The following is a 27,952-nucleotide window of genomic DNA, read 5'->3' on the forward strand; positions in this document are numbered from 1 at the left end:
TAAACGTTGAAATTCAGCTGATCAGAGACCCCGGTTTAACTATTTTTCAGACAGGAATGGAGATGGGGAGAGGTCAAGGCTAGAAAGTCATATTTTGGTAACACGGAAGGGCTAAATCGGACTCCACATTGGATCTGTTTCTTTGACTTTAACCTTTGCTTTTCATTGCTTTTGTTATTATAATCATACATAATGGCCTGCCTCAGGGAACCCTGTCCCTCTGCTAGCCCTGCTCACCTGTGAATGGCTGCAAAAAAGAAGAAACTAACACATCCCCTCACCGAGGCTGGTCATTCCAGATGTTTTGCAAGACTGATGGCCCTTTTACCTTACTTCCTCACCGCCTCTCCCCCTCTGTTCTGCCTTTTTACTTTACTTCCTCACCGCCTCTCCCTCTCTGATTCTATAAAAGAAACTGGCATCCAGACCCAGAGAAGATGGTTTTTCGGAGACACCAGTCTGCCATCTTCTCGGGCTGCCGGCTTTCCCAATAAAGTCGTATCCCTTTCCTCAACACCTCGTCTCTGATTCATTGGCCTGTCGTGCGGTGAGCAGAGCGAGCTTGGACTTAGTAACATTTTTAGCAGTATAGTGTCATTTCATATACCAAATAGGGCAGTTACTTGGATGTCAAAGCTATTACCAGTACAGCCTTTTGTGTTCAGTTTCAGATGGGTTTGGATTAGACCCCTAAACTGTGGCATCAGTACACATTCCCTTAAATACAAATGTTAATGACTTCCGTAGAATTCTGCTGTGTGCACCCCAGGGCACCCTGCTGTCTCCGGTGTTTGAACAGATTCAGATGTATTTTTCTGGTTGTGCAATCCTTGCCAGGTTTGATCACCTGGTAAGGGAACTTAAACCTCCTGCAAAGTCTGCATAGTTTGCTAGTTATCTAATGCTTGCACTTTTTTTTTTTCTCCAGAGTTATCATCACCATGTTGGTGACCTGTTCCGTTTGCTGCTATCTCTTGTAAGTAGTTTTTTCCTAAAACAATAAGCAGTTATTCCTGGTATTTATCATATGTGTGAATAAAAGTTAAATAAGTGGAGCATGATTGTCATGAAACTTTACATTTTTGTTTCACTGGGGCTTGTTCCTGGTGTAACATCTAGAAATAGTATCCTAAGGTTGAAAAGAACACTTTTCATATGTTCAGTATATTTACCAAAGAACTGTACAGATGCTCAGTTCTTCTGGCAATACAAGTGTAATTTATTTGGCACAAATTTCAATCATACAATTAGCCAGAAATTGTCATCGTACTGCTTTATATTTTACTACTGTGAAGTATTTGTGCCTACTCATTTCACTTAAATATCTCACTGTGAAGCCAATAAAGCCATTCTTTATTATGTATTTATTTATTTTTGTCTGCGTTGGGTCTTCATTGCTGTGCGTGGGCTTCCTCTAGTTGTGGCGAGTTGGGGCTTCTCTTGTTGCAGAGCACGGGCTCTAGGCACGTGGGCTTCTGTAGTTGTGGTACATGGGCTCAGTAGTTGTGGCTCATGGGCTGTAGAGCGCTGGCTCAGTAGTTGTGGTGCACGGGCTTAGTTGCTCTGCGGCATGTGGGATCTTCCTGGACCAGGGCTCGAACCCATGTCCCCTGCATTGGCAGGCGGATTCTTAACCACTGCGACACCAGGGAAGTCCTGCCATTCTTTATTATAACTCTTGTTTTATCTCATGAATAGAAGTTGAGCTAGAATTGTGATTGAGTAGAGTAAGGGTAATTTTTTTAAACAATTCATTATACACTGTATCAAAGTATGATAATAATTGGCATCTGTTCGAATAGATTATATAAACTTGAATGAAAGCTTTAGGATATGTGAGGTAATTTCTCAACATATATTTTTGGAATACTGTTAAAAATGGCAAAACTGCATTTGAACTATTATTATTTTTTATTTTTTTGCGGTACACGGGCCTCTCACTGTTGTGGCCTCTCCCGTTGCGGAGCACAGGCTCTGGATGCACAGGCTCAGCAGCCATGGCTCACAGGCCCAGCCGCTCTGCGGCATGTGGGATCTTCCTGGACCGGGGCACGAACCCGTGTCACCTGCATTGGCAGGTGGACTCCCAACCACTGAGCCACCAGGGAAGCCCTATTTTTTTTTTTAATTAATTAATTTTTGACTGCATTGGGTCTTCATTACGGCACGGGCTTTCTCTAGTTGTGGCGAGTGGGGACTTCTCTTGTTGCAGAGCACGGGCTCTAGGTGCACAGACTTCAGTAGTTGTGGCTCGTGGGCTCTAGAGTGCGGGCTCAGTAGTTGTGGCGCACAGGCTTAGTTGCTCCGTGGCATGTGGGATCTTCCTGGACCAGGGCTCAAACCCGTGTCCCCTGCATTGGCAGGTGGATTCTTAACCACTGTACTACCAAGGAAGTCCCAGTTGAACTATTCTTTCTTTTTTTTCTTAATTGAGATATATTTCACATACCATAGAATTTATCCTTTTAGGGATTGCTTGTTAAGAGTTTAGAGCCAGCAATTCTCTTTCCTTAAAGAGAGCTTGCTAGCTTCCTGAGACTTCCTTATATGGAGAGTATTGGTGATGGCCAGCTCTTGCTTAGTGCCCACATGTGGTAGGAAGCAGCACTCTAATCCTGTGATGAAAGGCCGTGGCTCTGAATCTATGAATTTCTTGTATCCTGGGACTTTTGCACTAAGGTTTTTCAAAGAGGTTTGTGGGTATGAGCCAATTCTGGTTGTTGGCATAGATCAAAATCTGCCCCTGACAAAGAGTTATTACCATGAATTTTGGCTATCTGGCCATTTGGTCACTTGCTTCAGTGCAACGTGAAGTGTTTAAAGCTGAATCATATAGCACTATAGAAGTTTGGCTAAATGATGATGATGTTGTTTGACTGCCGTGATACGAGTGTATATGTGATGAGACTTTATGCAGTTGGCTTGTTTAGTCTTTTCGTTTTAGTTAGAAAGGTAAAAAAGAGGCCTTTTCAGGTAATAGCTCAGCCCCCAGAATGGAAGTCTGACAATAGCGAATAGAGGGCATTCTTATCCTAGCTGTGTTTATAAAGAGTAAATGAGAAGAAGTACATGCATCATCAAGAATTCCTCGTTTAAGTAGGGGTGACTGAGTACCAGCCTATCCTACCGGATCTCTTCTTGAAATTCCAGCAAGGGAGCTCTTAATCAATCCAGGAGCCAAGGAGTGGTCCTGTAGTTGAAAAAGCCTTTGTTTTCATTCCTTTGATCTCTGCTGCATGAGCAGTAAGGTTAGTGGTGGGGTCTTAAAAAAAAAAAAAAAAGACAAAATTATTGAGCAGAGGAATGACTTGAGATTAAACCAAGATGAGGTTAAAATGTTTTGTGACTTTCTGGTCCTCCATCGTCTTTGAAATCTGGTTAATTTTCCTGTTATTCTCTTTTTTTTTAGTGTTTTTTTTTTTTTAATAAATTTATTTATTTATGGCTGTGTTGGGTCTTCGTTGCTGTGTGCGGGCTTTCTCTAGTTGTGGTGAGCGGGGGCTACTCTTCGTTGCGGTGCACGGGCTTCTCATTGTCATGGCTTCTCTTGTTGTGGAGCACAGGCTCTAGGCACGCGGGCTTCAGTAGTTGTGGCACGTGGGCTCAGTAGTTGTGGCTTGCGGGCTCTAGAGTGCAGACTCAGTAGTTGTGGCGCATGGGCTTAGTTGCTCCGCGGCATGTGGGATCTTCCCGGACCAGGGCTCGAGCCCGTGTCCCTACATTGGCAGGCGGATTCTTAACCACTGCTCCACCAGGGAAGCCCCTGATACTGTCTTTAAAACAGGCAGGAGACCTGTCAGTCTCATGCCTCCTATATTCACTTTCAAGTATAAAATAAAATAATTGAACTTGGTTGGAAATGGTGTCACTTTGAGTATTAGTGACTTAGTTGAGGACAGTCTGTGAGCCCTTACCTCTCTTGCTGTCTAGCTTTTTTCCTTTGTCCCCAATGTGCTGGTGACTGCTCTATTGTCAGTGGGTCAGTACTGTCATCGATGTATTAATAAAGTTAGTTAGTACACAGTGTTCCAACATTAAATGCTTCTGGAGGCCATTTTATGGGGAAATGAGCTGGGTGGTATAGACTTTATGCAATTGTTTTTTTCTTTTGTTTCTTTGAAACCTGATCATATATCCTATTTAGCGAAATATCTGCCTGAAGCATACAGGTGGAATTCAAATCCCAAGTATTTTACATACCTTATTCCACAAAGGGGTGGGATTTCTGTAACAAATTTAATTTGAAATTCAAAGGACACTTTACTGTTTGGCACTAGTACATATAGTTTCTTGAAAATACTTCATTTGCAATTAAGATACCCCCAAAGAAACTAGATTTCCTAAACAAAGTCATGTTTTGAAATACATTCATAGACTTTTGAATTGCCTTCTCTTTGTGGCACTTTTTCCCTCCTTCCAGTTTGTTCTAGTTCAAGGTTAGATTCCGCCAGCCGAACCTTGTTTGAGCTCTGAATAAATCAGGATCTCTGCCAGTACAACCAGCTTGTGTTGCTAGCTCAGCAGAGTAAAGTCTGAATGCTCTACATCTGGTTTCCTCTCTAAGGCACAAGATCACTTTTGTTTCTTAAGCATACAGGCCTTTTAGTTACTATTCTATACTTTCTCTTGGTCTTTGGTTAGTTGTTAATGTCGGGCTATGTTGTAGCTTACCCAGAGTTACAAAACTCACATCCTAGGGGTAAAGTAGAAATTTAGTGTTGTATTGTGAAGGTACAATTGCTTCTTGGAAAACATGCTGTATCTTTAGCTCTTGACTAATTGTAAATCTTACCAGCAGAGTGATATAGGAAAAAAAAATGTTGACTAGGAGACCAGGAGACCTTGGTTCTGCTAGGCTGAATAATATTTGGCCTGATTATGTTGTAGTGTGGTTTGGTAAATTTTTAAATAAGATGCTGTGTGTGAAAACTTATAACAAAGGATAAGAAAAATATAGTATTATCAGCGATTTTTAAAAATAAATTATTTTAATTCAAATAACTATATGTTACTTGTAAGCACAGTTTGCTTACATTGCCTTTGTAGCATTCATTTTATTGGGCCTTATTAGAGTTCATTCACTCAACTTATTTATTGTTAATAATAATATATACTAATAGTACTATAATGAACCTACTGTGTACCAGGCACTGGATATATAGCAGAAATATTCTGCCTGCCCTCTTTTTAAAATAAATTCATTTATATTTTTAGTTTATTTTTGGCTACGTTGGATCTTCGTTGCTGCGCGTGGGCTCTCTCTAGTTGTGGTGAGCAGGGGCCTACTCTTCGTTGCGGTGCACAGGCTTCTCATTGCAGTGGTTTCTCTTGTGGCGGAGCGCAGGCTCTAGGCATGCAGGCTTCAGTAGTTGCGGCACACGGGCTCAGTAGTTGTGGCTCGCGGGCTCAGTAGTTGTGGTGCACGGGCTTAGTTGCTCTGCGGCATGTGGGATCTTCCCGGACCAGAGCTCGAACCCGTCTCCCCTGCATTGGTAGGCGGATTCTTAACCACTGTGCCACCAGGGAAGTCCCCTCCCTGCCCTCTTTAGGGAGGGGAGACAGACAGCAAAACAGAGAGCCAGTGAAGCCGCCAATCACTTCCCAAAGAGGTTTCCTCATCTACTCATTCTCCCAAACCCCTACTCTGTGGCCCCCAAACGAGTCCGCCTCACTCACTTCTCCAGCCCCCTAATACTGCCCATCACACAGGACCTGCACAGCTTTCAGACACTTTCCCCTAAGTGTCTAGGAATTTGCAGATACACAGTTGAGCCCAACCTTGCTTCGGTCCTGCCTCTAGAGCCAGTTTGGGGACAGGACATGATTACCTCCCAGGGCCAGGGTTCTTCACTTTGGTTTCCCACCAAGTACCCACAGCTAGTCAGTTTCTAGAATGTTCTTTACTATAGCATGCTTTGTTTTGTTTTTTAAGCTTTCTGTTTTTGGACTTTTAAAACTTACTGTATGCTCTCTACAAAAGTAGAATAATGTAATAAGTGAACCTTCACGTGTCTGTCATCCATGTTGAAAAATTTATCAACTCATGGCCAATCTTGTTAAATCCCCACACACTTTCCCTTTCCACCCCAGATTTTTTTTGAAGCAAATACCAGCCATCAGTTTATCTGTAAATATTTCAATATATGTATATCTCTAAAAGGTAATCGTTCTTTTTTCAAGTATAGTCCCAAACCATTATCACAAAAAAATGTTTATTCCTTTATATCATCAAATATCATTTAAATTCCTGTAGTTGTCTCATATACTTTATTTATATATTTATTTTACAGTTTGTTTGAATGAAGATGCTCATAAAGACCCTGCATTGCGATTAGCGATGTGTCTTTCAAGTCTCTATTGGTTTCTTCTCCAAATCTCTTTTTTTCCTGGCATATTTTAATAGAAAAAAACCCAGATTGTTTGCCCCATAGTTTTCCAGAGTCTGTGTCTTATTAACTGCATACCCATGGTGTCATTTAACATAATCCTCTTTCTTCTGTATTTCCTGTAAATTGGTAGTCATACTTAGGGGCTAGATCACATTCAGGTTCAATTTTTTGTTAAGTCTGTTTTATAAATGGTGTTGATATTTTCATCAGGGGTACATCACGTCTGATTTTTCTTTGTGTTGTTGGCATCACTGATGATGTTCTATTTCTATAACTTCTTATTTATTCATTAGCTAGAATATGTCCATAAAGATGTACTTCATCAAGTATTTTGTTATTCAGATAACTGAAAAACGGTTCACAGGGGAAAGCTAGGATATATGTGTGCTGTTCCCTCTGCTTACCTGTTTCAAAATAATAAATTGTTTCCTTAGCATCTTCCAGTGGTGAGTAATGATTTTTGTTTTGTGTTAGGATCATTATGATCTGATACAATTAAACATATTTGATGTATTTCAGTCCAGTATAATTAGTATCCCTTTGGTGTTCAAATTGTCTCAGCTTTGGCCAGTAGAAGCACCTGTATATGACCTTCTGTTAGCTGGTTGGTGGGGTCTGTCTTCACCTCCAGCTTTGAAGCTCCTTCAGACAGGAAATGTGTTTGGCGTAGGTGAAATGTCTATCTTGTCTCTCCATAGATTGGTAATTTTTGTGTGTCTCTCTCCTGTCTTGTTTGGTGATGTCTGCTAATAAAAGGAAATAGCGGCATCAGTCCTGGAAAACAGTGGGTAATTAAAATTAAATTTGTTCCTGAGATATGAAGTCCTCCTGCCCTTCTTCCTTTCAGCTTGGAACTCAGGTGGATAGCCAGAGGAAGCCATGTTCTGTTTTAGCTAATTTACTTGTTGCCTTCGTGAGTTTTTCTGTTTGTATCTCTCATTTATAGTTGTCTGTTTGTTCCACAGCTTTGTTACCCATCTTCCCCTAGAATTCAACCAGTAAGCATTTCGTAGAATACCTACTCTGTGCCAGTTCCTGGGTTTGTGATAGAGAACCACGTCCCTGCCCTCCTAGAGGTGACAGTCCAGTGAAGGGAGTCAGACAGGCAGGTTAACTACAGTAGCAGCAAAGTTGTTCTTGATTTGTAGTAGACAAGGTGAGAAGGTGCTTTAAGGAGCCAAACAGGGTGCTGTGATAGAGAACAGTGAAGGGGTGGGAGGGAGGGAGGGTTTATTGAGAGCGCTCACAGAAAGCCTGTTGGAGGAGGAGTCAGCCATGGGGGCAGCTGGAGGCCCGGTCTTCTGCAAACACGAAGGCACTGAGAGGTAAGGAGCTTGGAATGTTCTGGGAGGGTAGTGTGATGGGGTTTAATAGTGAGGCGAGGAGTGGTAGGTTTGGGATTTAGGTGAGGGCCAGGTCATGTAGGATTTTATGGGCTTGGGGTTTAGGTTTTATTTTAAGTGGATAGGAAATCTTTTCAGATTTTAAATAACGGAGTGATTTGGTCAGATGACCACTTTGGCTGCTCTGTGGAGAGCAGACTGCTTGGAGGCCAGAGTGGAAGCAGGGCCACAAGTTAGGAGGTTACGGCATTCATTCAGGTGAGGAATCTTTGTGGTTTGGTCTGAGGTGGTGATAGTGAAGATAAAGGGGGTGCACAGATTTGAGAACCCATTTGAGAGTAGAATTTATTGGTCCTGCAGGTGGAGGAGGTGGGAGGAATCAGCGGTGGGTCCTTGGTTTCTGGATTGGGCCATTTACCAAGATGGTGAAGACTTGGGACAGGACAAATTTCAAAACAAAACTTCAGTTGAGTTCGTGCGAAGATTGAGATGCCTGTGAGCCTTCTAAGAGATATCAAATAGGAAACTGGACATAAGAAGAGAGATTGGAGGCCATACGAGTGCATGTAATTGCCTAAGACAGTGGTTTTCTATGAGGCTGGCATCCAGTAGGTAGAGGCCAGGGATGCTGCTGAACATCCTACACTGCACAGTGCAGCCCTCCTCCCCCCAGTGCAGAATTATGCAGCCCCAGATGTCAGTAGTGCTAAGGTGGAGAAACCTGACCAAAGGGAAGGATGGCGAGAGAAGAGAAGAGAGGTTAGGGCCAAACCTGAGGAATGCCAACATTTAGGTGTTGTAGAGATGAGGAAGAGCCGGCAAAGGGCAAACTCAAGCCTCCTTTGTCAAATAAGGGGGAGTGACTGGGACAAATGAGAGGGTAGTAAAGTCAGTAGGCACGCATACCCAAGCAGAAGGCAGTTCTTCATGAGAGTGGGAGAGAATTGTCTGCAGGCAGCAGAGGGAGCAAAGAAGTTATTGATGCCATTGCCAAAGCCTGAGCTGTCTGTTGTAAGAATAAGCAGCCTTCTCAGCTTGAGAGAGCCTCAGGGGGGAGCCCGGCTTCAGTGATGCTGGAGTTGGGGAAGTGCGAGAATAGAAGGTATGAGTGGCAGATCACTGACCAAGTTACAGAGAACACAGTGCAAGGGTTTGGGAGAAACAAAAGGGAGCGAAGTTGGATCGAGTGTTGAGAAGAGCAGAGCAGTCTGGGAATGGGATTTGGGTCATATTAGATGGTCCTAGGAGGTCTGGAAAATTTTTTTCCGGCAAAAATTGAGGTAAACAAAGATATGGTGGTCACTGCGCCATTTGTTGAAAAGACTTGCCCTTCTCCATTAAATTGCTTTGGCATCTTTGTTCAAAATGGTTTGACCATATATGTGTGAGTCTATTTACAGACTGTCTATTCTGTTCATTGATCTGTTTGTCCAGCCTTATGATAATACCACACTCTTTTGATTACTATAGCTTTATATTGAAATCAGGAAATGTAAGTCCTCTGTTTGTTCTTCAAGTTTATTTTGGCTATTCTAAAATAGCCATATACATTTTAGAATCAACTTGTCAGTTTCAACAACAACAAAAAAACCTGTTGAAATTTTAATTGGGGTTGTGTTGAATCTGTAGATAAGTTTGGAGAGAGCAAACAATATTGAGTCTTCTGATAATGAACATGGTATATCTCTTCATTTATTTCAGTTCTCTTTTCTTTGTTTCCTTCTCCTTACTTTGGGTTTAATTTGCTCTTTTTTTCTAGGCTGTTAAAGTGGAAACTAAGAGCATTGATTTAAACTTCCCTTTTTTTTTTTTTAAATTCATTTATTTGGTTGTGCCTGGTCTTAGTTGTGGCAGGCGGGCTCCTTAGTTGCAGCTTGTGGGCTCCTTAGTTGTGGCATGTGAACTCTTAGTTGTGGCATGTGAACTCTTAGTTGTGGCATGCATGTGGGATCTAGTTCCCTGGCCAGGGATCGAACCCGGGCACCCTACATTGGGAGCACGGAGTCTTAACCACTGTGCCACTAAGGAAGCCCCTCCTTCTTTTTATTATTTTTATTTTGTTTTATTTTTTTTGTTTGTTTTATTTTAAATTTAATTAATTTAATTTTTTGGCTGCATTGGGTCTTCGTTGCTGTGTGTGGGCTGCATTGGGTCTTCGTTGCTGTGTGTGGACTTTTCTCTCTAGTTGTGGCAAGCGGGGGCTACTCTTCGTTGCGGTGCGGTAGCTTCTCTTGTTGCGGAGCACAAGCTCTAGGCACACGGGCTTCAGTAGTTGCAGCACGTGGGCTCAGTAGTTGCGGCACATGGACCCTAGAGCATGCAGTCTTCAGTAATTGTGGTGTGTGGGCCCAGTAGTTGTGGCTCGCAGGCTCTAGAGTGCATGCTCAGTAGTTGTGGTGCACGGGCTTAGTTGTTCCACGTCATGTGGGATCTTCCCAGACCAGGGATTGAACCCATGTCCCCTGCATTGGCAAGCAAATTCTTAACCACTGCGCCACCGGGGAAGTCCATCCCTCCTTCTTTTTAAATGTAAGTGTTTGATACCATAAAATTCCCTTTAAGCATCACTTTACCTAGACCCTACAAATTTTGATGATGCTGTATTTTCATTTTCAGAATTGTGGTGTTTAATTTCCACATATTTGGCACCTTTCTAGGTATCTTATCAGAAGGTATATTATGTAAGATTTCAGTCTTTTGAAATTGGGATGTATTTTATGGCTTAGCATATGGTCTTATCTTGATAACCATTCCATGTGCACTTGAAAAGAATGTATATCCTCCAGTTGTTGGGTAGAGTGTTCTGTAAACATCAGGTCAAGGTAGTTCGAATCTTCTTTGTCCTTACTGATTTGTCTTGGTCTGCTTTTATTAATTACTGAGAGAGGGTGTTAAAATCACCAGCTATGATTGTGGATTTTTCTATTTCTCTTCTTAAAAGAAAGATCCTTTTTTTGCTTCATATGTTTTGAAGCTCTGTTATTAGGAGCATGCATATATATGATTGTCATGTCTTCTTGATGAATTGACATTTCTGTCATTATATTAATAAGATATCAATCTTTATCCTTGGTAATACTCCTTAACTCAGTTTTTACTTTGATCAATAACCATACCACCTTTCCTATGCTCATTGTATCTGTGTCTTTATATTTAGAATGTGCCTTTTCGAAGACAGTAGGTGGTTTGTTTTTACTTTTTTATCCATTCTGACTGTCTTTGCCTTTTGCCAAATGGATATTCCTTATACAATTAATGTAACTATTGATATAGCTAGGTTTGGGTTCACTATTTTGTTAATTGTTTTCTGTTTGTCTCAACTCTTTTTTTGTTCCTCTGTCCTTTTATGCCTTTCTTTAGGTTAATTGAATATTTTGAGTATTCTGTTTTAATTCCTCCAATGGCATTTAGCTATACTTTTGTATTTTTCTTTTTTTTCCCTTTATTTTTTTGTATTTTTCTTTTTTAATGTTGCTCTAGAGATTACAACATGCATTCTTAACTTTTCACAATCTATTTAGAGTTAATATTGAACCATTTCAGGTAAAATGTAACAATCTCGCAACAATGTGATTCCATTTACTCCCCATCCTTGTGCTAGTTATCATATCTTTTACATCTTTATATGTTGTAAAACCCTTACTACAGTGTTACAATTTTTAAAGAATCATATGTCTTATAAAGAAATTAAGAGAAAAAAGTCCTTTGTATTTGCCTACATATTTATCATTTTTTAAGTTTGTCATTTCCTTTTGTAGATTGGATTTCCAGCCTGAAGAACGTCCTTTAATATTTGTTACAGGATAGGTCTGACTACAAATTCCTTCAGTTTTGTTTATCTGAAAATGTCTTTATTTCACTTTCATTTTTGAAGGATTTTTTTCTGGGCTGACAAGATTTCTTTTTCTTTCTTTCAGACAACTTTAAAGGTGCTCTTCCATTATCTTCTGGTCTCCATTGTTTCTGTTGAGGACTGGCTGTAATTTGAATAATTGTTCTTTATGCATTCTTTGTCCTCTGGATGTTATCAAGATTTTCGCTTTATCTTTGCTTTTCAGCATAGTTGCACTGTGATGTGCAAACGTGTGGTTTTCTTTGAATCTATTCTGATTGGGTTTGCTGAGCTATTGGATCTTTAAGTTAATGTTTTCCACCAAATTTGAGAAAATTTCAGCCTATAGTCTCCTTTTTTTCCTTTTGCTCTATTCATTCTCCTTCTGAGACTACACTTCCACCTATGTTAGACTGTTTGATTTTTTTTTCCAATATTTTTTCCCTGTTTCTTCAGATTGGATAGGTTCTGTTTTTCTCATCAGGTTCACTATTTCTGTCATCTCCAATCCTCTGGTAAATCCATCCAAATATTTTTCAGTTCATATATTACACTTTTTAGTTCTAGAATTTCCATTTGGTTCTTTTTTAAAGTTTTAACTTATTTTCTGAGATTCCCAATCTGTTCATTCTTTATAGCCAATTTTTCTTTTAAGTCCTTAACCATACTTATAATGCTGTTTTGTTTTGAGTTTGTTTTAGATCAATAAACACCTTTGTTACATGAGCTAACATAAGAAGGAGGAGGATTTCTTTGCTTTTCTGGGCCTTGATTTTCCTCAGATAGAACTCCAGCTCCTTGCCCTCTAGTACATAGCCATTCGCAGGCCACACCTACTTTAGAGACATTACCTTTTAACTGATCGTCTGTGTCATTTTGGATTCCTTTGTCCTTGATTGTTGATTACATTTCTTGGGGTTTTTGCATGTGTGTTTTTTACTAAATGCTAGATATTGTAGATGATAGACATTCTGGATTCTACTTTGTTCCTCTGAAAAACGATAAATTTTTTCTAACAAATGGTTAAATTATTAATTGATCACCTTAAACCTGTGGAGGGTTGGTTTTACACTTCGTTGGGCAGATCTATTTCAGTTTTTGCCCTTAGAGTGAGTTCTCCATTAAGATGTGGCCCTTCTGAGGTTTCAGTGGAAAGTCTGAGGTGTTTACCAAGCCCCTCTAACTTCAGACTCCAAGTTCTCTTTCGCTGTTGTACGCAGCAGTGGAAATCTCTGCTCTGTTTTTTCGGCCTTCTGGGTGTTTTCCACCAGTCCTTGGCATTTGCATTCATGGTTCAAGGATGAGCCAAGGAGTTAAGGGGAATTTATACACAGGTTTTGGGGCTCCCCTTTGTGACACATCTCTTTTTGTGGTTTCCCCTCTTAATTTCTAACTGCTGGCAGCTCTGAACTTCATCTGTTGATACCTCACTCAAGCCAATAAGACTGCAGGGTTTTGCTAGAGCTTCACACGGACTGGACAGTGTCCTCAGGGGAAATGCTGTATAAAACTTCCTTCTTTCAAGGATTGAATCCCTTCTAGTCTCTACCTGCTTTGGGCACTCTTTAGTACCATCAGTTAGTTGTTTTTCATATTTTGTTCAGAGTTTATAATTACTATCTATAGAATGCATCTGATATAAGCCACTCTGCTACTACCAGAACCAGAACTTTACCTGTTGACTTTTTTTATTTTCAGGTATTATATTTTTCATTTCTATAGAAGTTCTTTTTGCTGCTTTTATAGTTTTGTTTTCCCTCCCTCCCTATCCCCTCCTTCCCCCTCTCCCTCCCTATCCTCTCCTTCCCCCTCTCCCTCCCTTTCCTCCTTCTTTCTTTCTCCCTGCATGTGTTTTAAGTGTATCTTATTTCTTAAAACATAGTAGACAGTTTATTTTTAGTGCGTATCTGATCATTCCATTATCTGAAGTCTCTTCAGGTTTGTGTCTGCTCTTTTCTGTCTCTCACTCATGGTGTCTTGTTTCCATATGCATTTAGTTATATTTGACTGCCATCTGTCCATTTTCCCTGTAGTGTGTTTTTGAGTTTTTTCTTTTGACTGTGCCACACGGCTTGCAGGATCTTAGTTCCCTTACCAGGGATTGAGCCTGGGCCCTCGGCAATGAAAGTGCAGAGTCCTAACCACTGGACCACCAGGGAATTCTCTGTTTTCCCTATAGTTTTATATGTATGACTTCTTGGGGGCCTGGTATGAGGGTGGGCTCTTCCAGAAAGTATTTACATTGCTTCTGCCAGGTGCCTAAGGCCATCATGAGTGTGGCATTAAATTAAGTAAAATTCTTGGTATGTTCTTTTTTAAAACCATGTAGTTGGCAAACCTTCATGAAGACCAGTTCTCAATGGCAGTGTTTTTCTCCTTCCTTCTTGGTGTTTGTATTTGAGACAGTTGATTTTCCTAGCATTCCCCTTAAGGGGGTCGTTTGATTTTTCCTTATCTTGAGACAGAACCCTTTGGGGTCTTAGCTTTTTTGCGGTGTGTGGGTGAAACTTTCATTAGACTTTCTACCTTCAGTGGGCGCTGGGTTTTGTCTACCGTTTTTCATGCCCTTCAATGTCTGAAAATAAAAGCTGAAGTTAATCTGGTTTAGTTATGCTCTCAAAGTATGGAACACAACCTGTAGTCACTTTATTTTCCTCTCTGGGTACTTGCCTTCACTTAGTTTTTTGCTCTGAGACTTGCTTATATTTCTCTCATGGATTCATGTAAAATATTTGGATGTCTTGACTGTTGATAGTGGAAAGGAAATCTAGGTACCTCTAGATATTATTATCTACTATATTATCGATTATCTACTATATCTATTACCTACTATATTAAAAGTTTATTTTTCTTACTCTGACCATATAATCTTTTCATTTATAATTTGGCAGATAAGAGAATTTGAGCTGGAAGGCCTAGTATAGAAAGTATGGAGAAAAGAAAGGAAAAGATGATTCAACTTTAGAGCTGGCAAAAATAGGGCATATTCCTATTTTTGTATTGTAGTAGTGCAAGGGCCATAGAAGAGATACAGTTGGCATCAGGTTAATGGAAAGTAAGTTTATGCCTTCTCATCTGGAGCTTGGGGTCCTCTTCCAAACTCCCATGGCTGTGGCAGAATTAAGTTCCTTGTGGTTGTAGGACTGAGGTCCCATTTCCTTGGCTTGGGTATTAGTTGGGGGCTGCTCTCAGCTCCTAAATGACACTCACATTCCTTGCCATGTAGCTCCTCCATCTTCAAAGCTAGCAAGAGAGAATCTTCCTTTGTGTCAAATCCTCCTCATCCTGTAGCAGTCTGGGTCCAATAAGTAGGTAGCAACCACACAATAGATTAAACACAGGAAGTTTAACATAATTATTCACTATGGCAGAAGAGTTACTATAAGATAGAAGGAAACTCCATATGGTACCCTAGGGCTCAGGGAGAGTACCCAAGCAAGGACAAACTTGGAAAGAATTCAGACCTTGTTGGAGAAGGTGTAGTTCAGCCCACCAGATAGCAGAGAAGTTCATTAGTTTGGCCAGGCTGGAGTTGGTCTGGAGTTGCTGGGCAAGCAGTTGGCCACGCTCTAAGTGCAGGTAGCAGAGCAGGCTGGAGAGATCAGTGGCCAGGTAGTGGGAATTCTTGTGCCAGTGTGATCAGGAGGACTTCAAAGCATGTAGGCCAGGTAGGGGCTCTGGTTTTCATGTCGAGAGGGCTGCAGAAAGGTTATTTCCAGGCCAAGTCTCTAGAACAAAGAGCAGCCATGTTCTGGGCCAGAGCCTGTGCAGATTCCACCAAATGTCCTCATACCCACTCCCCCAAATTCTAGCCCATGCTGTGTCCCTCCAGCTACCTCTACTGAGAAAGCTTAACATCGTGCTCACTTTAAAGGAGAAAAAGGGATTCAGTTTTTTATTACAGAGCACATATTAAAGGGTGCGTTGCAAGATGGTTGGCAATGAATTAATAAGTGATACACGCACTCCAAATGGCCTTCATCAGAAAGAGCCCTGTCCCTTTTAGGAGCTCACCTGATTAGGTCATGCTCACTCGGGGTAAATTCTCTTTCTTTTTTTTTTTAATTGAAGTATAGTTGCTTTACAGTGTTTCAGGTGTACAGCAAAGAGATTCAGTTATACATATACATATATATATGCACACACATATATATACTTTTTCAGATTTTTTTCCATTATAGGTTATTACAGGATATTGAATATAGTTGCCTGTACCGTACAGTAGGTCCTTGCTGGTTATCTATTTTGTATATAGTAGTGTGTATCTGTTAATCTCAAGCTCCTAATTTATCCCTCCCCTTCTCCCTATGGTAACCATAAGTTTGTTTTCTATGTCTGTGAGTCTGTTTCTGTTTTATAAATAAGTTCCTTTGTATCATTTTTTTTAGATTCCACATATGAGTGATATCATATGATATTTGTCTTTCTCCGTCTGACTTACTTCGTATAGTAATCTCTAGGCCCATCCATATTGCTGCAAATGGCATTTTCATTCCTTTTTATGGCAGGGTAGTATTCCAGAGTGTGTGTGTGTGTGTGTGTGTGTGTGTGTGTGCGCACGCACACATCTTCTTTATCCATACATCTGTTGATGGAAATTTCCCTTAAAGCCAGCTGTATCTTTTTTTTTTTTTGAGGTATACTTAATGAATAATGTTATGTAAGTTTCAGGTGTACAACATGGTGATTCACAATGTTTAAAGGTTATTATAAAATATTTGCTGTATTCCCTGTGTTGTACAATACATCCTTGTAGCTAATTTTATACATAATAGTTTGTATCTCTTAATTCCCTACCCTTATATTGCCCCTCCTCCCTTCCTCTCCCCGTTGGTAACCACTAGTTTGTTCTCTATATCTGTGAGTCTGTTTCTGTTTTGTTATATTCACTAGTTTGTTTTATTTTTTAAATTCCACATGTAAGTGATATACAGTATTTGTCTTTCTCTGTCAAGCCAGCCATATCTTATAATCTAATCACTGCAGTGACTGTCCCTACATATCCACCATCCCCTGTTTATACAGGGTGTGTACGCAAGGGGATGGGAGTTTTGAGCAACATCTTAGAATTCTGCCTACTGCAGAGCAGGTGGGGGCGGGAGAGGAGGTGGAGATGAGCATGACTCAGTGCAGCATGAGAAACTCCTTTGTAAAGTAAAATAGGTTGTATTTCATTCTGTGGCTTGAATGCATTTTTAGCTGTATCACAGAGAAAGAGAAGGAATAAGTAGTATTTATTGAACACCTGTTTGTCAGCTACTACACGGAGCACTTTCATATATTATTCCTTTAATTCTTTTTTTTAATATAAATTTATTTATTTATTTTTGGCTGCGTTGGGTCTTTGTTGCTGTGCCTGGGCTTTCTCTAGTTGTGGCGAGTGGGGCTACTCTTTGTTGCGGTGCATGGGCTTCTCATTGTGGTGGCTTCTCTTGTTGCAGAGCATAGGATCTAGGTGCACAGGCTTCAGTAGTTGTGGCACACAGGCTCAGTAGTTGTGGTGCACAGGCTTAGTTGCTCCGCGGCATGTGGGATCTAACTGGACCAAGGCTCGAACCCGTGTCCCCTGCATTGGCAGGCGGATTCTTCACCACTGTGCCACCAGGGAAGCCCTTTTTTTTATATATATTTACTTATTTATTTGGCTGTGCCAGCTCGTAGTTGTGGCACGCGGGATCTTCGTTGCCGCATATGGGATCTTAGTTGCAGCATGCGGGATCTAGTTTCCTGACCAGGGATCGAACCCGGGCCCCCTGCATTGGGAGTGCGGAGTCTTAACCGCTGGACCACCAGGGAGGTCCCTCCTTTAATTCTTAGTATCTTGAGGCAGGGATTATTATCTTCATTTTACAAAAGGGAAAACTGAGGCTCGGGGTTGTAAGCTCACTTGCTTGGAGTCACTCCACTAATATTTGATGTAGTTAAAATTAAAATCCAGCCCTGTCTAATACTGAATCCCGTATTTTCTAATAGTGTATAATAACACTGCTGCCCTTGAAAGAATTTGCGTCATTGGATTGGGATAAGGATATTTGACAGAGGTCATCTCGGTAGAGACAGGGCAAGTCACTTCTCTGCTGTTTCTTAAGGAGGTGATAGAGGTTACTCCTATCATGGCCCTCGCTGGAGGGACAGCAGATCAGAAGTTCTAGCCGGACTTCCCTATTCCAGCAGGGAAGCTGAGCAGTTATCCGCTTGACCTGTGCATCACTGGGAAGTAACCATGCCTCTGTTCCCTGTTCTCATATCTGAATGTGGAACAAAAGAACAAAGCAGGATTTGAGAGAGCTCGGTATATAGCCTTTTCTGTGGGGAGGACGTATTTTATGCTTGAAGAATTCTAATAACCAAGAGCTGAGCTCAAGATAAGTGGCCAGGAGTGTTTGTAGATGAAGTACCCTCTGCCTCTCTCTTCCAGAGCATACTCTGCCCCCACCCTTGGTTTGTCTCTCACAAGCTCATGAGCCCCTGGGGGCAGGGTGGGGGGGGTTGGCCCCTCAGCTGATTCCTCTGAGCATGCTTAGGGCCTGATGATGGAGCATGGCATTGGTAAATGATTGTGGAATAAAAGAGGAACTCCTAGGCTGCCTGATGTGTTTCATCCTTAATACCCCATGGAAGCAGCCTGGTATCAGGGACTCAGAAGTCCTGGTTTCCCTTTCCAGCTCTATCCCTGATTCGCTATGGGAGTATTAAGCTCCCTAGGACATAGTTTCTTTGCTGTTAAAATGAGGACCGTGAACTTGACCTCTGGTGCATTCCAGCTCTTCAGTTCTCTGAAAGATGTTACCGTGCCACAGCTGCCTCGGTAGTTTGAATAAGCTCAGGTTAGTTATTAGGCTGGACTTCAGGTTGTGGAGACATGTGGAACAGTTTGGGCAAATATGAAGAGTACATTTAGTTCTGTTTTCTTGGACATGTGAAATAATAGATTCATTGGAATATGATCTCTTTCTCCACCCACTTCCATCAATTCAGAGTGGATTTTTTTTTTTTCCTCCTTCCAGTTCTCCCCACTGTTTATCAGCTTTAAAGAAAAATCTGAAGTCAGGCAGTAATCAGAAGGGCAGACGAAGAGCTCATCTGGTTAGAGGGGTGAATTTCCTCCAGGACATTTCAAATGGACTGACCTGGGCTGTTTCCCAAGGAATTTTCTTGAACTTCGGTTTGTTGTTGTTGTTTTAAGTAAGATGTTTCACTTGATTTGAAACATTAAAAATAGTACGTAAAATTAAATTCAAAAAAGTTTCCGAATACTGATCTGAGCAAGCAGAGTGGACTTCGTTCTTGCTTCTGGATATTTCTTCTTTACCTCAGGTACCAAAGGCTCATGATGGACTTCATCTATAGTTAGCAGATGGATTCTTTGTTTCCTTAACTCCCAGACAGTTTAGATTTAGCTAAACTGATTGATGCTTTCTGAACTGTTGTCAGTTAAAATATTTCAGAAGGTAACTTTTGTACAGAAGGTAACTTTTGTAAGAACATTAGTCTGACCTGATTTTGGGTTCAGGAGCTGCTACCACCTAATTAGTGTTGTGACCACAGGCGAATCATTTCACCTCTCTCTGCCTCAGTTTCCTTAACCATGTTGTGGGAGAATTAAAAGAAAGATCATTTGTGAAGTCTACCATCACTTTTTTTTTTTTAAAGCTCCCTGGGTGTTTGTAATGTGAAGTCAGAATTCAGAAGCATCGCTATCCCACATCGTACAAAGTACTGGGAGATGGTGTTTTTATTCAGTATTAAACATTTTTGGTAACGAGAGGAGACAGAGGCGAGGCTCTAACGTATTTTTTATTTAGCATTTCTAAGCACTGGCCAGTATTTCAGTCTGTCCTGAAAGGACGGACGACTGTTTGTACTGTCTGCTTCCATTGCCTGCTGGGATCGGGAAAGTCCTGGGTCTGTGTGGAATTTTCCATGACTCTCAGCTCTGCACCATTACTGTTCACTGCAGTCACAGCTCTTCAGTGTGTCTGCCTGTGCTCCCCTTCTCTTTCTTTTTTTCAGGTAGATGTTAAACCTCAACTACAAGTATGGGTATTTTGTTTGCGTCAAATGTTGTAGTTCTAAGGACAGATCAGAGAGTCTCATCTGAATTTTTTGTTTATAAAGTGAGTCAGCTTGAGGTAGCTGTCTTGGCTGGATGTCCTCAGGTGTCACGTTTCCTGTCACAGAACCACCTTCTGTTGGGCTGGGGTGGGGAGGGGCGGGTACATTGTTTCTGTAGGTGAAGCTGCTGTCGCTGCTAGATTCTCCAGCAGTCTGATCATTGGTGATCAGAATCAGCTTTTCGATCCTTTTATTGGAAGAGTTCTAAATATTACAGCAAATGGAAGAAAAGAGATCCAGCCAGATAATGGTTGCGTTTGGCTAGTTCCCCTCTTCTAGGGGAATTTAAAGTCCTAAAATTGTAGAAGGAGACTACAGGATAGCTGAGGCAGGGTAACTCCTTTCCCTTAGAGAGCAGTTCTCTGTATCCCATGCAGAGAGGACAGCGGTATCAGATTATGATGCTAAAATCCATCCTCCAAGATCAGTAGTGGATGGAGTCTGGGCCTGTTTACCAGACCCCCTCCCCCCAGATGAGAGCAATTCTAATTTCTAATTTAAATAAAAACTCATGTATTTTGAATAGGAATTAAAGGCACTGTGTGTTCTGCTTCATTCTGTGCTCGCCTGAAGCGGTAACTTCTTCGAAAGGCCTTCCTGAGCACCCCATCAAAGGAGTACTACCTCCATCATTCTCTCTTCCTTCGCCTCACTTTATTTCCTTCCTGACATTACATTCCGTAAGCTTTGTGAGGACAGTAGCATTTCATTTTCTCCTTTGTATTGCTGGGGCCTGGAGCCTGGCAGGTGCTCACTAAATATTGGTTTAATAAAGTAAAACATGGAATGGTTTGAATAGCCAGCTGTTTATTTGCTGTCTTTCTCTTGAGCCGTACGAGTTCTTTATATATGTTGGATATTAGCCCCTTATCAGATATATGATTTGCAAATCTTTTACTGTCTTTCTTTTGTTCTTTGCTTTGGTCTCAGTTCAGTGATTCTCAAACTTCACTGAGTATATGAATTCCCATATCAGATACAAAACCATTTATTCAGAACTTTGTGAGCAGTAGAAGAAAACTTTAAAGACAGTTTTGGCTATGTACTGTTTTGCACTTCCGACCCTGAGGTACATATGTAACACCATCATACTTCCTCCATAATCGGTCTGTGATACAGAGGAATACCTTGTTACTTAGATCTGAAGTAAGCAGGGGGAGTTAGATGCCCATTTGGTTCAGCTCCACTACTGCCCAAAAGATATGTAACACGTTTTAGTGGTGATGGTGATGAGAGAAGGGGTGCTCAAGTGATATAGTCTAATTGGGAGACAGTGGGCTGAAATTTCACCTTGGCTATACCAGTAAAACTGGATGTGTCATTTTGGTTGTGGGTCTTAGCATTTGGAGAATGGATAAAGTAAAGTAAACTGATTTTTCCTGAGCCCAGAAGTTGTGATGATGATAAACTGAGATTAGGCAAAAACACTCTGAGGTGACGATATCATATGAATTCAGGAAATCTTGACTACTTGGACAGGGAATTAAGAAAATGAGAGAAAAGACAGAGACATACTATGATGAAGCCTCACTGCTTTGTCAGTAATGTATCAGATGAAGGGAGGGTGTGTTCTGTGAAGGCTTTTCTTACAAGACATGCTTCCATTAGCACAGTGTGCTTTATGAACTTTAAGTGTGTTGAAGGTTTGGTCTGAACAATAGATTTAAATTCTACTAAAGCACTTTTCTCATCCTAATTTAAAATGGTCCCGTTCCAACATGATTTCACCACTTTCTGTTGTCCTTCCTCCCCCATTATTTTTTTAGTTGGCTGATTGCAATTCTGGCCCAACTCAACCCTCTCTTTGGACCGCAGTTGAAAAATGAAACCATCTGGTACCTCAAGCATCATTGGCCTTGAGTAAGAAGACCTGCTCGCCAGTGCTCAGTCATTGAGGTGACTATGCCCTTGACCTTTCACATCAATGTTGTCAATCGGTCAGCTAGAGTTTGCCTGGACTTTTCCTCATTTTAACACTTGGCAAGGGCAGACTGCTGAAAGCAAACACAATCTGAATTGCAGAAATAGATTTGGAACTTAGGCCATTCACTTTTAGCAAAGGATTTATCCATAAGATTCTTTTAAATTGTATTCTTACCCAGCCAGTTAAATAAATTATGTTTGCATGTGGTCTTTCGGACACAGATCAGGAATGTGACTATGTGTACTTGGTATTTTGAGATTTAGCAACTTTAAGTGGCTGACAGATTTTAGATGAAGGGCATCTGTGAATGCTTTGGACAGACAGAGACAGATGCTTTTTGAAAATTGGTCTCAAAATTGCAAGTTTCATTTGCTTCTGAGGATCAGGGAAGTAAGGAGTGGTGTAGTGGAATGATTTATTCACTGGCCAAGAGTCAGAAAGCCTGTCAGTTCATTTGTTCTTCAGTCTCCATTATTATGTTAACTGGAGGTTAGCGCTAAATGTTTGACTAGATTCAGGTTCAGCTTTTTTGGCAAGGGTACTTAAGTGGTTCTGTGAACTTCATATTGCCTTATATCAGGAGAGACGTGATGTCTGGCTGTCTGGTCGTTAGAGATGCCAAGGTGATCAGTGGGTTCTGGTCCCTCCAGGTGTAAAGGTCTCTGTCAACCTTTATCCAGTGATTGTATCCATTGATGATCTTAGCCTGAATGAAGCATTGCAGTAGAAATTGCAAAAATGGTGATTTTCTAGTTTTTGTTATTACTTCCATATTTGATTAGGTGAAATATTTCTATAAAAAAATGAACTTTTCCTGGACTTCCCTGGTGGTGCAGTGCTTAAGAATCCTCCTGCCAATGCAAGGGACATGGGTTCCATCCCTGGTCCGGGAAGATCCCACATGCCACAGAGCAGCTAAGCCCTTGCACCACAACTACTGAACCTGTGCTCTAGAGCCTGCGTGCCACAACTACTGAGCCCGTGTGCCGCAACTACAGAAGCCCACGTGCCTACAGCCCGTGCTCTGCAACAAGAGAAGCCATCACAGTGAGAAACCCGCACACCACAATGAAGAGAAGCCCCTGCTCGCCACAACTAGAGAAAGCCTGCACGTAGCAACGAAGACCCAACACAGCCATAAATAAATAAATAAATATTTTTTTAAAAGATGAACTTTTCCTTATCAACTAGAGTTATTTACTAACCTTGAAATGTAGAGCATATAAGAAAGGTGGGATACACACTTAGTTTTTTTCTTTTAATTTTCTTTTCTTTTTTTTTTTTTGTGGTACGCGGCCCTCTCACTGTTGTGGCCTCTCCCGTTGCGGAGCACAGGCTCCGACGCGCAGGCTCAGCGGCCATGGCTCACGGGCCCAGCTGCTCCGCGGCATGTGGGATCTTCCTGGACCGGGGCACAAACCCGTGTCCCCTGCATCAGCAGGCAGACTCTCAACCACTGCGCCACCAGGGAAGCCCTCTTTCTTTTTTACTTTATTTATTTTGGCTGTGTTGGATCTTTGTTGCTGCATGTGGGCTTTCTCTAGTTGCGGCGAGCAGGGGCTACTCTTCGTTGCAGTGTGCGGGCTTCTCAATGCGGTGTCTTCTCTTGTTGCAGAGCATGGACCCTAGAGCATGTGAGCTTCAGTAGTTGTGGCACATGGGCTCAGTAGTTGTGGCGCACGGGCTTAGTTGCTCTGCGGCATGTGGGATCTTCCCAGACCAGGGCTTGAACCCGTGTCCGGACTCTTTAACTACTGTGCCACCAGGGAAGTCCCTCTTTTAGTTTTCAAAGTGAGTAACTTGGTGCCCAAGTTACTTCTGGGGTATTCAATGAGGTTTTCTTTTCTTTCCTTTTCAATTTTAATCAATTAAATGTTTATTATCCTTTTGATAAAGTTCAGTTGTTCTTTCTTTGGCCCTGTGGGCACCTGTCTAGACTGGCTTCTATGTCCCTTTGATATTAGTCTTTGATAATTTTCTTTCTGGCAACATCAAGGTGTCCCAGACCTCTCTTGTATGTTTCTTGACTTGGAATCAGCTGTTCCTCTAATAACTTTCCCACTGAAAGGATTCCCTGGTTCACTAGTCAGTCCTCAAGCCCAGTTGGCCCTGTTTTTCTTTCAGTGGAAGTGGTATTTATAAACCATGATCTGATTGCTAGGTGCATTCATTTCTGTTGGGGTGTTGTTGCTTCTAAGCCTTTACAGTGGACAAAGCCAGGAAGTATGGATTTTTAAAAAGGAAAAAAAATAATCACGGGTTCATGTCAGTATTTCTAATTCAGATTTAACACTACAGGATTTTCATTTGACTTATTCAGTTTTATACTTGAATATCATTCACATATGCTGAAAATCTTGGCTCCTAAAGACAGTAACTTAATTTGATTATCATATAATATATATAAAATAGTTTCAAAATTACCCCAATGTAACTACTAACTATTAGGTTATTGAATGCAGTTTAGGATTTCTTTGCTGCTTTATTTGTAAAGAACAACATGCTGTTTTCTGTGGTTACTTGAAATTATTTCCTCTGGTGGTTATCAATTTGTTATACAGTTAGGTTAAGATGATTTATTTTGTGTTCAATTTATAGTAATTTTTTCTTTTTTTTGGCTACATTTTTTGGAATATGTAAAACATTTCCAGAGTCAAAATTTTAAGTAAGCTATATTCATAGAAGTCTATATCCTTCCAGTGTTTCATTGTGCAGAGATAAGCAAATACATAGTGTGTGTGTGTGTGTGTGTGTGTGTGTGTATCCATCCTTCCCTGACACACACAGCTGTTACAGAAGAAATATCATATTACATATGCTATTCTGTACCTTGCTCTTTTTCACTGAACAATATATCCTATCAGTGTATAGAGATCTTCCTTAATTCTTTTTATAGCCATTGATATCCTTTTGCATTATTTCCAGTCTTTTGTTATTATTGATAAAGCCACAGTGCCATCCTGTGCATATGACATTTTGTATTTTTACCAGTTTTCTTTAGATTAGAGTCCTTGAAAATAGAATCTCTGTGTTAAAGGTATAAATACATGCCCTTCTATAGGGATTGTACCATTTTTGCATTTCTACCAACAATGTATGTGAATTTCTATTTCCTCACAGCCTGGATTTTTGCCAGCCTGATAGGTAGGCAGCCGTTTTTTTCCCTTAGAGTTCTGCCTGCCTAAAGGGGTTTTGATTCCCTTTTATATAGATTTTTAAAAAAAAAAATCTGATTTATATATATATATAAAACCTCCCCGCCCCCTCCTTTTCCCCATCAGGTTCTGTTTTATGTCCTTCCTCTTTAACTATAGTGAATGTTAGGAGGTGGTATTGATTGGGGTTTAAAGCTGAGAACCTCAGGCCTCTCAAAGAGTGAGATCTTCATTCTAGCATTGCCTTTTACTTACCTTCTCTGAGCCTCATTTCCATCTCTCACCGTAAGTAAATGGGGCCCACAGTGAATAACACTGTGTTTGTGGATCTGGTGTCATTTGCCCATTCTTTTCAGTTTCATGTGTCTGTAACCTGAATGATGAATTCCTAATGTTTGCACTCTGGTCCACAGCACAAACTAGGACTGCTTGAAACCCTTATGTTAACGGTTGTTCCTTTAAAAGCAGAATGGCAGGAAATAGAGCACAGCCAGTTAGCCCTAGTTGTGAACATCATGTCACATTGATTCCATGTTTGAGGTAGTGATTGTGGTAGTACTGTACCTCTAGTCCTATGGAGTTATCACATCAGGAGATCTAATCTAACCTAATCCTAACATTGGAGCAAACAGAACTCTCTTTAAAAAAAAAAAAAAAAAGTATTTATTTTTGGCTGTGTAGGGTCTTCGTTGCTGTGCGTGGGCTTTTCTCTAGTTGTGGCGAGTGGGGGCTACTCTTCATTGTGGTGCACGGGCTTCTCATTGCAGTGGCTTCTCTTGTTGCGGAGCACGGGCTCTAGGCACGCGGGCTTCAGTAGTTGTGGCTTGCGGGCTCTAGAGCGCAGGCTCAGTAGTTGTGGCACATGGGCTTAGTTGCTCCGCAGCATGTGGGATCTTCCGGGACCAGGGCTCGAACCCATGTCCCCTGCATTGGCAGGTGGATTCTTAACCACTGCACCACCAGGGAAGCCCATAAACAGAGCTCTTAAGACAGGACTTCACTTTTCTTGGTGGTAAAATTCAAAGAATGAGCTAAATTCCCTTTAGAACTTTGAACTTTTACACAACTGTGGGATGATAAAGGAGTGCAGAAACCAGATTTAGGCCTGTCCTCAGCTGGTAAGGAAAAGTGTTCAATTCTGTATGTGATTCTTTAAGAGGCCAGATTTGGAAAGTAGGAGATGTAAGCTAGGCATGGTATTCAGCAGAGAAAAATGAGGAGCAGTCATGAAAGCTTTCAAATAATAATTCTATACAGATGAAATTGAACTGATCCTGAACAACACGGTTAAACAGCAAGCCGGTCCTTTGCTACTCTAAACACTTTAATTGCCATGATTTTCTTTCATATGTTGATAGGCTGAGTTATAGCACATTATGTTTATTGGCTGGAAATCTTACCCAATACTTCAAAGAACTATGTTCATGCCATCTCTGTCCCCTGCAACCTTGGCTGCCTCTAGAGCCTCGATTCCTGAGATGCTTATGGAACTAGCACATCAAGGTTGCTGTTTTTCCAATGTCCCATTTTCCTGCAGCTTTGGGGGTGTGATGCTTGTACGGAATCTCCTTGGAATGGCTTCAGACCAGTGTTCTGTAAGTTAGTTGGTTAACCGCATCATGGTGATATGTTTAGATAAGCCTATATGGTTTACCGCGGTCCTAAAAGGGCAGGCATTCTATTTTATTACAAAGTCTGGACCGGAGAGTTATACACTATTGGTAATTAGGCCTCTGCCCTGAGGAAGCTGTTTTTCTATGCATTCCAAAAATATTTGAGTGTCACGAGGTACATAGTACTGAGTGGGGATTTCAGAGGAGGCTGTGGACTCTGAAGGGGTTTGTGATCTGTTGAGAGGTTGGAACTAAGCCATACTTGTGAAAAGTTAAAACAATGCAAGGTGTTTTCTGGTTAAAAAGCCTGTCACAGTTTTCCCTGTCACCTAGAACCCATTCGATCGCTTCTTTCTCCTCTTCCTTGAATCCAGTTGAGCCACTTATGTCACTTGTGTCTGCCTGTCTACTCTGTTCCTCTGTCGGGGACCCTACTATCTGACCCAGTCACTGCGGCTCTGAATTACTGCAGTGGCTCCTCATCACTTCTGCCTGCCTCTACACTCAAGGTATCTACAAACCACCACCCTGTTTATCTTCCTGACATAGCACTTCCTGAAACACATCCTGCTTGCCCCAGAAACTTTGAGTAGCTCTCTGTGGGCTACAGCAGGGCTTTTTCTTAAACCCAAGGTCCCTGATTTTAATGGGTACGTGCCGCTTGGAATGCTGTATGTAACGTGTTGTCAGCACAGCTTGTCAGGGTCGCCAAAGGTCCCATGAGCCACAAAAGATAAGGATGACTAGTCTGCAGATTCTGTCCCACTTTCTAACTTGGTGGTCAAGGCCTGCCTAGTTTGCCTTCCAACCACCTTCGCCTCTCTCTGCACAACTTTCCTCCGTGACCTACTGGTTCCAGCCATACCATTTTCATGCTCTTGACCTAATTAGCTTTACTTAGCTTTTCCTGCCTCACTACCCTACCGCAGTCATTAATGTAGAAGGCCGGTTAGTAAACACACTATTCAGCGAACATTCTGGTTTCTTGTCTCCACTCGCCCATTCTCAATTCTTTCTGATGTTTTCTCTGAGTGTCCAGCTTGCAAGTCCTTGCACTTCCTTTCCTGGCCACTTGGCTTCCCAGAGATCTCTTCTCTCCTAAATGTATTTAGCTCTGCTGTTTTTGCCTTGAATTGTGAAACATTCAGGCCTTTATAGGTTGCTTAAATACCTCTTGTAGTTAATCTCCTACAATAAATACATACCTTACCATGAGAGTAAAGAAGGAATTATTTTGCGAAGTTATCTGAAAAGAAAAAATAAAGATAAAAATGAGACCTCTTCTTTTTTGTTTTAAAAATATGTATATTCACTCATCATCCTTCCCTGAACAGATTTCTTGATTCTAGCCTTAATATTTTTATCTTTTTTTTTTTTTTTTTTTTTTTTTGTGGTACACAGGCCCCTCACTGCCGTGGCCTCTCCTGTTGCGGAGCAGAGGCTCTGGAGGCGCAGGCTCAGCAGCCATGGCTCCCGGGCCCAGCCGCTCCACGGCATGCGGGATCCTCCCGGACCAGGGCACGAACCCTTGTCCCCTGCATCGGCAGGCGGACTCTCAACCACTGCGCCACCAGTGAAGCC

At 41.4% G+C, this 27,952-nt stretch overlaps 1 protein-coding gene across 1 annotated transcript in view; it reads left to right on the forward strand.

Moving 5' to 3' along the window:
* The window catches only part of ATP6V0E1 (ATPase H+ transporting V0 subunit e1), a 34,700-nt gene that overhangs the window by 4,161 nt on the left and 2,587 nt on the right, over nt 1-27,952 (forward strand). The window contains exons 2-3 of the mRNA XM_065874291.1: nt 929-976; nt 21,446-21,575. Coding sequence (XP_065730363.1) covers nt 929-976; nt 21,446-21,539 — 142 coding nt within the window. The 3' untranslated portion in view covers nt 21,540-21,575. The remainder of the gene's footprint in view (nt 1-928; nt 977-21,445; nt 21,576-27,952) is intronic.

Source organism: Phocoena phocoena, chromosome 3 (assembly GCF_963924675.1).
Source record: "Phocoena phocoena chromosome 3, mPhoPho1.1, whole genome shotgun sequence".
Taxonomy (NCBI): domain Eukaryota; kingdom Metazoa; phylum Chordata; class Mammalia; order Artiodactyla; family Phocoenidae; genus Phocoena; species Phocoena phocoena.